This window comes from Botrytis deweyae (assembly GCF_014898535.1).
Source record: "Botrytis deweyae strain B1 chromosome Unknown BDEW_055, whole genome shotgun sequence".
NCBI lineage: Eukaryota > Fungi > Ascomycota > Leotiomycetes > Helotiales > Sclerotiniaceae > Botrytis > Botrytis deweyae.
Window position 1 is genome coordinate 1 of NW_024066262.1, and position 15547 is coordinate 15547.

The 15547-nt window shown below is 38.3% G+C and overlaps 2 protein-coding genes across 2 annotated transcripts; both read left to right on the forward strand.

The window, feature by feature from the left end:
* Window positions 1-1230: 1230 nt before the first annotated feature.
* Window positions 1231-4290, forward strand: EAE98_011898 (uncharacterized protein). Its single transcript, XM_038959521.1, has 3 exons — window positions 1231-2049; window positions 2220-3093; window positions 3143-4290. Exons 1-3 carry the CDS (start codon window positions 1837-1839, stop codon window positions 4096-4098), a joined length of 2043 nt encoding a protein of 680 aa, XP_038804060.1. The 5' UTR covers window positions 1231-1836; the 3' UTR covers window positions 4099-4290.
* A 162-nt stretch (window positions 4291-4452) lies between these two features.
* On the forward strand, window positions 4453-5707 carry EAE98_011899 (uncharacterized protein; the record flags this gene model as incomplete). The annotated part of the gene is made up of 3 exons (XM_038959522.1): window positions 4453-4483; window positions 4536-5400; window positions 5500-5707. 3 exons carry the CDS (start codon window positions 4453-4455, stop codon window positions 5705-5707), a joined length of 1104 nt encoding a protein of 367 aa, XP_038804061.1.
* Between the last annotated feature and the right edge of the window lie 9840 nt (window positions 5708-15547).

The window sequence follows — 15547 nt, forward strand, 5'->3', positions numbered from 1 at the left end:
GAGATAAATGAAGGATGAGGGGAGCGAAGAGAGGAATTGAAGGTTTAGATAGTCCAGCGCGCGTCCTGAAAGCTGATGTTATCTCAGGCGCCAAAATCAACAAATCCGAGGGTCGGTTGGGATAGCAACGAATTTGGTGTGATGAACCAATGAGAGATGAATCAAGATCAATCGAGATAAATAGCAGAGAAAAGAGCTTAATAAGATGATCCGTGTACGATGGATTGGATTGGATTGGATTGAATTGAATTGAATTGAATTGAATTGAATTGAATTGGATGGAATTGTCCTTGGCCTTTGTGAATATCAAACTTTGGATAAAGTTTATTAAAATGGTGAGCTGAGGGTACGCAGGAAGCAAAATCGATAATTGGGTGAGGATGGCCAATCAATTAACTCAGGTAGGGAAAGGTTTGTGAGGGAGAGAGCATTAGGTGGAGGGAGATGGAGGGAGATGGGCATTATTGTATACAAAGTCAATTTGATGATTATCCCGAGGTCCTTGTGCTGATTACCAGACGGGAAGAGAAGGGAAGTTTGAAGGATATAGGAAGATAAGTAGGGAACTATCTACCCAGGTAGGTAGTGATAATAAGTACTCGAGTGCTGACTGGATGATGGTTAATCAATAAACTATGGATGTTCTATTGTATAATTTATGTTGGATGATTTATCTTTGATTTATCTTTGATTTATACTCGATTTATCCTCTGATTTATTTATAAGGTTACTTATGAGGTATACACCTACCTACCTACCTAGTATCATCAATTTACCTAATATGTAATCATAATTATATACCTATCTACCACCTATATCTACCTAGTAGGTGTGTTTTATCATATGTATAAATCCCATAAATGTTACCTAGGTATTATATGACTGCTGTCTAGATATCTAGGACAACCATTGAACTACCTAGTAGATACGAGGTATGATTACCTATAGCTAATTACCTACCTACCACATTCTACTACATCTTAGATCCTCCATACTACATCCATCTACATCCATCTACATCTACATCGACATCTACATCTGCATACTACTTCCTAGGTACATACCACACACATACCACATGCCACATACAAAACACCACACATCACACACCACATACAGTCTTGATGATTTCACCATGAATCATTTTGAATTTCCAATCTGAAACTGATTCACATATCTCTCTCCCTAGTACCTACCCAGCACTCACCTAGTACATACCAAGAATCCTCAAGTATCTATTTTTAAACCCCATCATGAGATCACTCCAATTTGAATTTTCCTTTTCGAGCTCTCCTAAGAAATATCGTCCTCAATTCAATCTCCGGGTGGAATCGTGTACCAAAGATTCATTCATTTTCTTCTACTTCCAGTGGTGGGCGGTCCAGGTAAAGTATTGAATGGGAATTGCGGTGTTTCCCTATCAACTATCACTCGTACTTCAATCTCTTCTGGACTATTATATATTATATACCTCCCAAAGCGTCCCGGAAAGATACACCATCCAAAATTCAATTTCGTGAAGATTTACTAGTTCCCATTTCATTTCGTCGGAATTTCTTCCAAACACTTCAAAAACTTCGAAACTTCGAAACTTAATGAATCTACACCTCTTCAACTCTAGTCCATCCATCCTCCAATAATTGACTTTATAGATGATGCACAATTAACTTTTTTAATTGGCTTCTCCCGATTTTCCTTGGGCATATCATCATACATACTACTACTACTACTGCTACTACTACTACTACTACTTTACTTACGTAGTAACTCCCCAACTCCCTCGCAACCTAACTAATCAGGTCCCCCGTTCATAAAGTTGTGAGCGCATAATTAATCATGGCATCCACTACCGGCACAATGCGTGGGACACCAAGTCGCAGCGGTCAGGCGCGTGGTCAATTGCCTGTCTTTAGCAATAGTCCTGCGTCGAATATCCCTCGACCCGCACAAGATTCTCATGCGACAAATGCAACGACTCCAAATACACAAAGTGAAGTCGGTGGATCCAGTATGAGTGCAAGCAGAGCAAAACAATCCAAGAGGGATGAGGTACGTTATATCATTTTCAATTTATTCTTTCATCTCGTTCCCCCGTCGCCATTTTTATCAATCCTTTGCATATCAAGAAATTCGTTCGTTGTGTGTGTGCAGTTGCCAACCCTCCCACCATGCCGCAACTTAGACGTCAAAAAAGTAAATCGAGGTTGACAGTTCCACAGGCCATCCGGCGGAAGATCGAGACGGATCTCAGTAAGAAGAGTAAGACGACAGGTCGTGCTCGTCAAACAAGAAAAGCCCCGCCAGGAACCGTTCTCGCCCTTCGTCCAAGTCAAGCCCTCCAGATCAAGCCGAATACCACGGTAGCAGAGGCTGCACAGTTGATGGCAGCAAAGAGAGAAGATTGCGTTCTAGTTACCGATGATGACGACCGTATTGCAGGCATTTTTACTGCCAAAGATTTGGCATTCCGAGTGGTTGGAGCAGGAATCAAGGCCGCCAATATCACAATCGCAGAGATTATGACCAAAAATCCTCTCTGTGCGAGAACCGACACCAGTGCTACCGATGCCTTGGATTTGATGGTTAGAAAGGGATTCCGTCATTTGCCAGTCATGGACGAGAACCAAGATATTTCAGGTATTCTCGACATCACAAAGTGCTTTTACGATGCGATGGAAAAATTGGAGCGGGCTTATAGCTCATCGAGAAAGCTTTACGATGCTTTAGAAGGTGTTCAATCTGAATTAGGATCCAGTCAACCACAACAAATCATTCAATATGTGGAAGCTCTTCGATCAAAAATGTCCGGACCTACTTTGGAATCCGTCCTCAATGGAATTCCACCTACCACTGTCACCGTACGAACATCGGTCAAGGAGGCTGCTGCATTGATGAAGGAGAACCATACCACGGCTGTTCTTGTACAAGATGGGGGATCAATTACTGGTATTTTCACAAGTAAAGATGTCGTTTTACGTGTTATCGCACCAGGATTGGACCCCTCCAACTGCTCTGTTGTACGTGTCATGACCCCGCACCCGGATTTTGCTCCTATGGATATGACCATTCAAGCTGCGCTAAGAAAGATGCATGGTAAGTTGTGTTTTTTCCCCTTTAGATGTACATTGACTGACGTTATAAGATGGACATTACTTGAACTTACCAGTCATGAACGATCAAGGCGAAATCGTCGGCATGGTTGACGTTCTCAAACTTACATATGCTACCTTGGAGCAAATTAACACCATGCAAACAGGTGAAAGTGATAGCGGCCCAGCATGGAATAAGTTTTGGATGTCTCTGGAGCATGACAATGAATCAATGATATCTGGTGAGGGAAGTCATCATCATACTACTGGCGGTCGTTCTTTGATGTCCCCAGACATGTCAAGAAGTCATGAACGTCAAGTGGATGCTAGTGTTGCTCCTAATGATTCTGCTTCACATGTTGGTGTAGATTCTCCTTCGCATTCACATTTGAGTCGTCACAATGACATTCCTCCGGAGGATGTTCCATTTGCATTCAAATTCAAGGCTCCAAGCGGACGTGTACACCGAGTTCAAGTCACAGCCAGCCATGGTTTAGCTGAACTTATTTCCGCTGTAACAGGCAAGTTGGGATCAGAAATCGATGCTGTCGGAGGTGTAGCAACCGTGGAGGACGGTAAAATTGGCTCATCTGGGTTTGCTCTCAGTTATCTTGATGACGAGGGTGATTCTGTATCAATCACAACTGATGAAGATCTTCTGGAAGCAATTGTACTTGCTAGAAATGGCCATCGGGATAAAGTCGACTTGTTCGTTCACGATCCTGAGAAGCCACCAATGGCTGCTACTTTAGATCCTCAACCACCTATCATTCAAGTAGCCACTCCACCAGCATCAGCTACTATCCGAAGACGTCGTGTTGTTGATTCTGAAGAAGAAAGCGATGATGAACCTCGAGTCAAATCAAAGTCACGAAAGGCAGCAGCTCCACCACCAGCTGCGGAAGTCATTCAAGGAGTACCAAATGAGCTCTTATTACCCGGAGCAATTGTAACTCTTGCAGTTGTTATTGTTGGAGTTTTTGCATTGACTCGCGCTACGAGCCGTTAACCTAATGTTTTAGAGCTTGCGTTGATATTGTTAGACTTCAATTCTCTGTAGATCTCCATCTTTTAGACGGAGTCATACAAGCATCATGTTGCCTTTTGATAACCATTTGATAGTTTTGCGGGAATTCAACTCTATACCCTTCTTTGCAAATAAATAGAATTTACATCTTATGCTACATGTGAAATTTAGACTTTTACTCCATGATAGTTATTATTGTCTCAAATATTGTCGCCGTCATGAAAAATATACTGTTCCAAAACGGGGTTAGCGTAAGTTGCCCCACTAGCGTGATATCAATGTCCGAGATCTCAAAAAAGTCTCGATAACGTCAAAATAGCCATAACAACCCCCAAAATGATATTAAGAAATATTGCGATACGGCATGGTAAGTAACTGTATCTCTGTCTACGTGGGATATTAATTGAAGTTTAAAACAGGCCGAAAAGCACTCGCTGCACCCCTCCGCCTCTCCCAATCCCGCTCTCTCTCAACAGAGACCTCGACCCTCGAAGCCTCAATAGACAACCACAACAAACAAACCAATTCCCTCGAAGCCACACTCAATTCCCTCCACCTCACCCGCAACTTCACACCCCCTCAAAAAAAGAAAACCCCCGGGCCCAAAGTTCCCAATGTCGCAGAAGATTTCCACCGATTTAACCACATCAAGAAACGAACTGCAAAGTTAGGATCCGTCGTCCCTCAACACTACGAACCCCATCAACTCATCGTCAACCCTCCCGCTCCCAAAGATGTAACACTCGAACTCCTCATGGCGAGTCAATCTCATCTGGGCCATGCGACTCAGTTGTGGAATCCCGCAAATCAGAGATATATCTATGGTATTCGCCAGGGCGTCCACATTATCAGTCTTGAAGAAACCGCCGCGCATCTCCGTCGCTGTGCGAAAGTTGTCGAAGGTGTGGCTTATCATGGGGGACTTATCCTCTTTGTAGGCACGCGCGCAGGTCAGGATTCCGCAGTCGTCAAGGCGGCGGAGTTAGCGAAGGGTTGTCATCTTTTTAATCGATGGGTTGCGGGTAGTATCACTAATGGTGATCAAATTCTGGCAAAGTGTGCGATTAAGGCGGTCGATGCTCTTGATGAGAGTGTGGCGGGCTATGAAGATAAACTTTTGAAGTGGAAAGCGCTGAAACCGGATTTGGTGGTCTGTTTGAATCCGTTGGAGAATTATATCTTGTTGCATGAGTGTGGTCTGCATAATATTCCAACGATTGGGGTTATTGATACGGATGCCGATCCTACTTGGGTGACTTATCCGATTCCGGCAAATGATGACAGGTTTGTTCTTCTTTCTCTTCTCCTTTCCCTCCCCTTTCCCTTAGTTTCTCCTGTCCTCTTCTCCCCCATCTCGTTAAACACTCACTGACACCTCCACAGTCTCCGCTGCATCCAACTCATAGCCGGAGTCCTCGGTCGCGCCGGTGAAGAAGGCCAGAGAAAACGTCTCCAAGCTGCCAAAGAAGGTACGGTGACTTGGTTACCACCACCAGGTCTAGGGGAACCCGTAACAGCGGAAAGTAGAGCGAGGGAAGCGGCGGAAAAAGCGGCGGCCAAGAGGAGAGGTGGTGCGAGTACGAGTTCGTAGGGATTTGTAGGATTGTGTAGATATGATAAAATGGGGGAAATGATAAAATGGATAAAATGCATGATATGGATAAGATTATTTTATCGGTTATTTGTCTTGTGTTTTGTTTGTGTGTGTGTGTGTGTGTGTGTGTGTGTGTGTGTGTGTATGTTTGATCGATTGATTTAGCTAGTAGTTGCTAAATCCGCGATCGTAGGTGAGTGTTTTTGAATTTGGAAACTGGAGATTGAAGTTTGAAAGGGAGAACTTTAGTAAGAGGGGGATTTATTCATTCATTCATCTATCTCTCTATTTCTATCTCTTATTTCTCTCTTTTATTTCTTTCTCTATTTTCTTCTCTTATTTCTTTCTCTTATTTCTTTCTTTTATTTCTTTTTTTTATTTCTTTTTTTTATTTCTTTTTTTATTTCTTTTTTTTATTTCTTTTTTTTTTTCTTTTTCTTTTATTTCTCTTTCTCTTATTTCTTTTTTTATTTCTTTTTTTTATTTCTTTTTTTTATTTCTTTTTTTGTCTCTTTTTTTTTTTTTTTGTTTTCGTTTTTCTTTTTATTTTTCTTTTTTATTTCTCTTTCTTATTTCTCTCTTTTATTTCTCTTTCTCGTTTCTTTCTTTTATTTCTCTCTCTTATTTTTTATTTATTTCTCTCTCTTATTTCTCTTTCTTATTTCTCTCTCTTATTTCTCTCTCTTATTTCTCTCTCTTATTTCTCTCTCATTTCTCTCTCTCATTTTCTCTCTCTTATTTCTTTTTCTCATTTCTCTTTTTTTTTTTTTTTTCTTATTCTCTTTCTTATTTCTTTCTCTCTTTTCTCTCTTTTAATGGCTCTCTCTATTCTTTCTCTTATTTCTCTCTTCTATTTCTCTCTTTTATTTCTTTCGTTATTTCTTTCTTTTATTCTTTCTTTTATTTCTTTCTGTTTATTTCTTTCTTTTATTTGCTTTCTTTTATTTCTTTCTTTATTTCTTTCTTTTATTTCTTTCTGTTATTCTTTCTTTATTTCTTTCTTTATTTTTTCTTTTTTTTATTTTTCTTTTTTTATTTTCTTTTTTATTTCTTTCTTTTATTTCTCTTTTTGTATTTTTCTCTTTTATTTCTTTTTTAATTTCTCTTTTTATTTTCTTTTTATTTTCTTTTTTATTTTTTATTTTTTATTTCTTCTTTTTTATTTCTCTTTTTATTTTCTCTTTTTTATTTCTTTCTGTTTATTTCTTCTTATATTTTTATATTCTTATATTTTATATTTTTATATTTTAATCTATTTTATATTTTTCTATTTTATATTTTGATATTTTAATTATTTTGATTCTTTAATATTTGCTATTTTACTATTTTTGCTATTTACTATTGTCTTATTTATTATTTTACTTTGTATTGTGTTATTTTATATTTTTTCTTATTCTTTTATTCTTTTATTTTTAGTTTTCTATCTTTTTATTCTTCATTCTTCTATTGTTCTATTTTCTATTTTTCTAATTTTTCATTTTTTCTCTTTTCTATTTTCTATTTTTCTATTTTTTCTATTTTTCTTATTTTTCTAGTTTCATTTCTATTTTCTATTTTTCTATTTTTATATTTATATTTTATATTCTTAAATTCTTAATTTTTTCTATTTTATATTTTATCATATCAATAAACTCCTCATCCTTTCTTCATCTTTAAGGAATAGCTAGAGGTGGAGGTGTTTGTGTATAGTATATAATATTAATTAGTATTATAAGAGAAAGAGATATTAGAGCTGTAGATATGAGTGTGGATTTGAAGGAGTTGAAGGAGTTAAAGATAATGAATGAGTGGAGTGTAATGGGAAGTGATAGGGTGTAATCTTTAGGGGAGGAGAGGGCGAGAAGATGTGGTGGGAGAAGGTGTGTATGTAGGGATGTGGGTGTAGGGATGTGGGTGTGTATTAGGTAGGGTTTGATGAGGAGAATAATTATCATAATGATGAGAAGGAGAATAAAATTCAATAATAAAATAATCACATCTTATATATATCTTCTCTTATTATATTTCATCTCATCTCTTCATCTGAGTTTTGAGTATTCTATGTCTAATCTCTAATTATTGTTATTGTCATTCTCATAGAATACTAACTATCATTAAACACCCCTCCCATTATCATTATTATATTTATCATTATCATCATCATTAAATTCTAAGCTTCCAAACGCCGCATTCCTATAGTTTGCAACGTCGCAAATTTTTTGAATAGAAGTCTTTTTCATATTATAAAGTAGTAGTGAGGATTACAGAAAGCGTTCCAGCCTGGAAGGTTTTATACATGTCCTGTATTTGAGCTTGAGTAGTAGATTGAGAGAGGGGAGGGGGTTTATATATAGGTATTTGCAAGTGTTGAAGGGGAGTCAATGAGGAGTCGGAATTCTATATTCACCTCTTCTCTTTCCTTCCTCCTCAGATACCTACTCATGCTTAAAAACTCTATCCCTCTATCCTTTCATTTACTATACGGTATCCTCAAACTTCCCAGACTAAAGATTTCTCGCTTAGAACTCGGAGTTCCGAATTCGGAAGTTAAAAGTTATACTTCGATTCTTGACTCTCTGTTTTTGAAGTCTGGGTATTTAAGGAGTTGGCTTGTTGGGAATGGGAGGGATGCGTACATCAATGGGTAATGTTTGGAAGAGATTTTAATGTTGGGGGAGTGTGGTGGGATGGGGTGAGATGGCTGAGATGGGAGTGCGATCTTGGGTGTGTGATTTTTGGAGGTTGGGGCGATGGGGGATATATTGTGAGGTTGTGGGGTATGAGGGGGTTGGTGGGATTGTTAGTGTTTTAGAATGGTGATTATCGTTGTTATCAGTCGAGTTTCTATTGTTATTCATGTTTAACTTATTGCTGTTTTAAAATGTTACCGGTTAGTTGAGATATTCATTGTCAAATTTATGTTCTTCGAGTTGATAGGAAGTCAATTGAGTGAACTTCTCACGTTCGAATAGTGTCAGTAATCTTATGCTCGGGTTATTTAAGCTCTCCTTTTACCGTCATGAATCGGCCTCTCTAAAATTTGATTCTAGAGGCTGAGTTTTGATGGGCGAGGATTTGATATGTATCATATTTCGAGTATTGCATGAAGTTCTTGATACCATTAGAGGACAATGATAGTTTTGTTGCAGCCATGATTTTGTTTAGTTTACCGTTGTCGTTCTATCTTCTTATTTTTTTTTCATTGTTATTCTTTACGCCATTGTTATCATTCATCAATGCACTGCTAATCTTCCCATCTTCCAATCTCATACACCTCCAAGAAATAAAATAAAAATCTCGGACACAAAACACGATGTGCCTCTTTCCAAAACCCCGAATCTCAAAGTCTATCCGCGGAGTGTATAGAGATATCAGAGAAAGTAAGCTCACGAAACCATGTCGCAATGATACCCGATCTCTATGTCCATGTTCTAGTGTTTGAATTGGAGGCCGAGGGAAGGGATTTATATAGGAGAGATTTTGGGGTGGGTTCTGAGATCTGGGAGACTGAAAGTTTGGGGTGATGAGTTTACGGGTAATGATTAATTCTTCATAGTTCATTCCGGATAGGTAGGGAAGGTGGATGGTATGTAGATTTATACAAGTGTATGTGTATATAAGCCGTCTTTCGTGCTTTGCTTTTGAATGCAAGCACCTCGAGCGATAGAGGCTTCTCTAATAAGGGTGGGAGAGCTTGTGCATTTTCTCATCATAGAAATTTCATTGAGAAATATATTGATTCGATTATTGTTGGGGTGAAAGTCTCAAGTTGATCTTGACGGCTAAATTAAATCTCGGTAATGAATAGGAGAATAACAGACAATGAAAATGCGTAGTGACAGCGTAAAGTATTTTGTGATGTTGAAAATCAATGTTTTTGTTTTTCTCTTGTTTGGATAGATATTAAGGAATGTCTGCTTCCAGGAAGATTAGAAAAGTAGGGTTCACGTACATGAAGATTTTTAATTCTTGTATCTAGTGTACCGCAATATCTCCTCCTCGTGGGTAATCTGTTAGGCTTTATCCATCACCATTATACCTCGACGAAAACAACCCTGAGCGTGCCATTTATAGATTAAGGAATAGTTCAGTAACTTTGAACAACCTTTTCAAGATTTTCGTGCTGCTCCTCATATCCCTGCAATTGCAGTGCAGATATTCACTTCATCAGTGCGTGCTGGAAACAAAACCTCAATGTGATTTCTGATATTTTGTTTATAAATAGTTCAGGGGATCCATGATAATTCTTTATCGATATACAAGGAGGTCAAAACTTTATTTGATAAGAAGGACTCGAGGAGTCCGAAATTAGTTTACGACTTGGCTATGTGAAAATTGATTATAAAATTGCAAGAGCGCTGGGACTTGGTTGAAACAGTAGAGACGCGACCTGAATCAAGACATAGCGATGTATCTCATAACTGAGCGGTGGTGATGGTAATAGCAATAAAGATTGTATAGGATAAAATGACAATGGAAATCTTTTACTGTCGAACTTCCCATTAATAAATTTTCATAATCAACTTGAAATCTCTCTACTTCATGTAGATTCTACATCTTAATTTAGCAAATTCAAATTCAGGTACAATTCACACACTTTTCACAATTCTATATCAGGATCAGACATGATCTGTATTACTCTCCTGATGTTTTCTGGTGTGAGCTTGAAGTCTTTTATACTATTAAAGCCTCGAGGATTTTTTGGTGGTTAAGGGAGTATTCTCTTTTGACTCCCACTTTCTTGTTCATAACAGTTCCTGTTTTCGGGAGGATTTGATATACTTTCATGGAATTTGTATGCTTTAGATTCACTTGCTGGCTATGCAAACTCTTCTGTTGCCACTCTTTGGGCTTAGAGAGATCTCCCCTCTTCATTAGTTGTCGATATCTGTACGTGTATCTATTTAAGATGCAGAAACCTCCCCAAGGGTTTGTTTTCTTGTCAAACTAAATGAAAGGACCTCCAGACCTGGAAAATGTCAGTTGAGGACTGGGATGATGAACGAGTTGATGATTACAATCGGGTACAAGCCTGCAGGTGGGATTTCATAGCTATAGGAGTGCTTAAAGACGTCCTATGTACACTGGAGTATTGAATAGATAGTTGTTGTTGCTGACGAATTATTTTTGATTGTCTTTTCTAGTAGCATGTATCCATTCAAAATTGGATGAATATATGAGAGGATATCTAGTGGACTATTAATAAGTGGGCACGGGATAACTCAATGTAATACGAATACCATCCTCCCATCTAGAATCTCTTCCTGCACGCAAGTGTGATCCAGTTTCCAATTCAATTAGGAGAGTATGTATGGATTGTTGAGACATAAGTTCAGGACAGCGAGTAAGAACGAACTAAAGTCTGAATCTCCATTACCCGGAGAGATCAGATGAGATGAATATCAGGGGTTGATAAACGACAAGAGTCGTTAGAATTGACAATAAATAACGATAACAGCAAATATATAGACCTACGAAACTCAGGCAATAAACTAGGGGGTTATTTTAATGCTCAAAGTTACATCAATCCATACTGCTAGTCATATTGACACAAGTTTAAGATCACTTCAGCAGGTTTATCAAACCGCTCTTTTGACTGATACAATCCAAGTGAGTAGAATGCAATAGCTTATTATATAGCCGTCAAATAAAAATATACCGTAAGAATTTATCTCGTTAATACAACCAGTGAATGACTCCCTCAACACTTCCTACCTACCTGTACCACGCCTCAGTATTCCGTGCTGAAGATGCTTCCTTCCATGTGTGAATCATTCACTAGATACCACGAACATGTGAGCTGTTTCTCCCCGCTTTGGACCTGCATCTTACAGTCGTGATTTATATAAGAGACCATCTTCGTCTCTTTTTGATACGGCAAGGAGATTACCGAAACGACAGATTGAAACCTTATAGGCAGAAGGGATCTCATGATGCTTAGGTCGTCCGAAACAAAATCGGAATTTGGACTTTTGGTATGTTGATTATGTAGAAGTAGGAGTAAAAATGACTCAAGATCTGAAAATCAGATGATTCTCATTGTGTTAAATTGCCAGCAACTTGTTCTTTTTCCATTGTCGTTATTTTAGGTAGTAGTATTAGAATACAAGTGATAGTATGAGTTTATGCACCAAATATGACAAATTATAGTGTCAAGAATTCCTTTTCTCCTCGGAATAGAAGACACCAAGAATTATTGAAAATCAAAGCTAGAAGTTTCTAGCACGCGTAGATGTCTTGGACGGAACTTGCAATGCCACCTAAGTCTGTTTCATAGTAGATTGACTTCAAAAATCTGTATAATAAACAAAGGTAAATGTGATAGATTTTATATGTGGAAATAAAGTGTTCCCAAGCTAGCTAACTCGCATGATGAGAGTGGCACAAGTACCCAAGTTACAATTGATTAAATTGTTCATGGTTCAGTAGTGAATAAATCTTTACTGAGTCACCAAAGCCGCTGCCTTTCATTTTTCAAATCTCTAGAAAGATATATAAAGACGTCTGTCTCCATTGGAGAACCATAAAAATAATCTAAAATCAGAGTAAAAGAAGTTGAATTCTGTTCGCCATTGTCCCTAGTTGATACAAGAACTTCTGGTTTGTACTTAACCTAAGACTACATTTTGTGGAAAATGAGGTCTAACCTCAGCGTATATAGTAAAAGACAGTAATCTAAAAATAAGGACAACTGTGATAATCAGTTATAACAATGATACTTATTCAAGTTCGGTAAACATATTCAAAAACGAGAAACTCATTTTCTTGCAAGCAAAGACATCAGAAAAATGGCACCCGTCATTTTTCGGTACTAGATGCACTACCTGTCTAGCTCAAAGCTATCAAAATCTTGAGTGGCTTGCTAGAAGAATAACGCGCTAGATTCGTATGATTCCGTAAAATATGGAACTTTGTATTCACAGTGGAGTCGTCTCTCAATCATATAATCCCAGAGGTAGAAAAAAGTATAGCACTAGTCGTGGCATTGCTAATCGTAGAGATTTTGAACTCAATTGATGATTCATTGCATATCTCCTCCATCTCGAATTTGACGTGATCAAGTTGAGAGAGCCAATAACGTTACGATTACAAAGGAAATTTGAATATCATTCTTTTTTCGAGAGACGAAAATCCGGTACTGACGCGAAAGCTAAGATTAACTACGTATCGTATCGTATTAGAGGATCACTAGTATGCCATGGAAACTAGTTATATTAGAGCTAGACGTGGGTGAATAAACGCGAGGCCAGATCTCCCGACACGAATTTGTTGCATATCTGACGGATCTCGAAATTGACGTAATCATATTGAAAGAACCAATCATATTCCGATCGCAAAGAGCGGTGGTCCCTAGTTCACTCCGAAAGAAAGGATCATCCGATCTTGTGGTTGGTGCTATTCACTAGCGTCTTTTAAGAACATGGATAACTGAAGAAATGTAGCTCGCTAGTCTCGGCAACGCTTTTTGAGTATCATAGACAGCCTAATCTAGATCTTTAGTCTGGTTTTGTTGCAAATCTGGTGAATCTTGAATTTGACGTAATCATACTAATTGAACCAATAGCATTGCGCTCGCAAGAACTATGTTCTGAGCTTTTGGCTAGAGCTCCCAAATGAGTATCAGTTTGGATTTGGGAGTTAGCGTCATGACATCATTACTTACTAGAGGCATAAGGTTTAAGTTAATTCATAGAATTTTATTTGTAGATGTAGATACTAGCGTAAGGGTCAAATTTAAGTGAGTCGTTACTACCACTTTCAAGATTATATTGATTTAGTATTCATTCTCATGATTGGTGAAACCACTAATTGGGTACCAAATATTGGTACACAATTTGAAAGGTTGTCCCTTCATATTATTCGATGTGCAGGAAAAGTTCTGGTGTTACTAAGTATACAATTATGTCGGAAAAGAACATGAATATTAGCACTCGGGGGAAAAACCTAACTTCTTTCTTTATCGCCGCAGCAGAATGAAGTCTGAAGATTGCATCACCTAATCTAAGGTAAATTCAACAGCATCAATGAAAAGCAAACACATGTATACCCCATTCGGCTTTGTGACAATTGAAACATCTGAATCCATACCTCTAGAGCTCTTTCACACGACATAGATGGGAATCCTTCTACCCGACCACGAAAAACTTAACACAATAGACATCCGGACTTCATACCTAACGGAAATAATGGAGGATTAAAATTTTGACTATATCCATTTAAGATCGTACTTGAAACCCGAAGGAAGTTGATGATCATTCACTCACAGACCTCCTCGCGTGATTCAAAGAGCCTCGCAAAAATTCTTAAATTGGACGCAATATAAAAGGTATGAAGACTACGATCTTTACAACCCATTCTATATTCCAAAGTAAACTTGAAGAACAAAGCGAATGGTCTGTTGGGTCAGTGTGTTTGCAACCAATTGTTCCTTTCGAGGCACGAAAATGAAAATATCTCTCAGTGTACGGTTTTACCGAAAACCTTCATAACATTTGAACCGACTTCCAAGGAAATGGCAGCGAAGATTCAGACGAAGGTAGAAAGCAATATAAACATGTTGCTGTCAAAGTTGCACAATCTATGTTCCGGGATCCCCGACGCGCGCACCGGACTTTGAAGTCTTGTATCTGTTTACATGCAAGATCCGCTACTCGCAAGCTTGTGTGTAACAAACTTTGTATCAGCACAAACCATTTGCATCGTTATCAGCGCAATGAGCTTTTAAATTGGTGCAATAATGCTGACACTTTGAGACCTTTTTTACTTAAAACAACGAACTATGCACCGAGCCTTGTGTCTAGAGCTTCATTGGACGTATTATCTCCGAATTATATGTGCGTGAGCTGACTAGTATAACCCAAGCTGGCACATTCACTTTTTCGAAGTAAGATGTTCATCACTCAGATCTCGGACTCTGGCTATAAATAAACATATCCACTGCATGTTGCTCTGCAGTACAGTACTGTGCAAGCTTCACTGAGAAAAAAATATTTCAAGTGCAGATTTAATTCTTTCGGTATCTGCAATAGCAGAGTCTCGCGCTCACAGCTTATAGTTACCTAACTGTTGTCGAGAAAAGAATGGTGGAGATTGAATACGACAATACGACAGAAAAGTCAAGAAACGACAGTAAAATCACAAAACAGCAATGCTGTGCCGAACGATATTTCTGGTACCCGGGTAAATCAACCCTCAGTGGTGAATCAGGCGTAAAATAGACGTAAGATTGAGGATTGGATCAAGCTGGGATGAAAGAAGATCCCAGTACCGAAACAAAGCACATGGCCCTCAGTATCGATTTGATGTGGCTCCATAACCGCTATGCAAGCTATTTACTCTGTACTTTTATAGCACTCGCAAACATAATCTTTCAAACCTTTAGCGGGGCTGTAAAATTGTAGAAAGTGAGGACATGGGATACCCAGAATCATTGGTCTATTCACCATAATCCGCCATCTCCACAATCCATAACCGTGATTCTTTCTGCTTATGATTGAGAATATAGTATAAATAGAAAGATAAAATCTCAAGTATTGAAATACCAAGCAAAGAGAAAGAGATTCTGAAAAACGAATTATATGGCTCTGTCGCTCCTTGTGAATTGAGGAAGCCGATCAAATGTAACTATAGCTATCGCAAGCTTCCTCCAAGTGTCTTTTTTATTCAAACCTCTCTATTGAATTTGAGGAGTGGTAACACTCCTGAGTCAAACTCTTGACAGTGAGTGATTTGAGCAATCAACAACAACGACTGGATTTGAAAGGTTCTAATAAATCTTGACTTCCTGTCTTGGTGAGATGCGCGATCATAGGCTCGAGAACAATCAGGAAACGTGTCCATCAATCATAGCCTCATTGT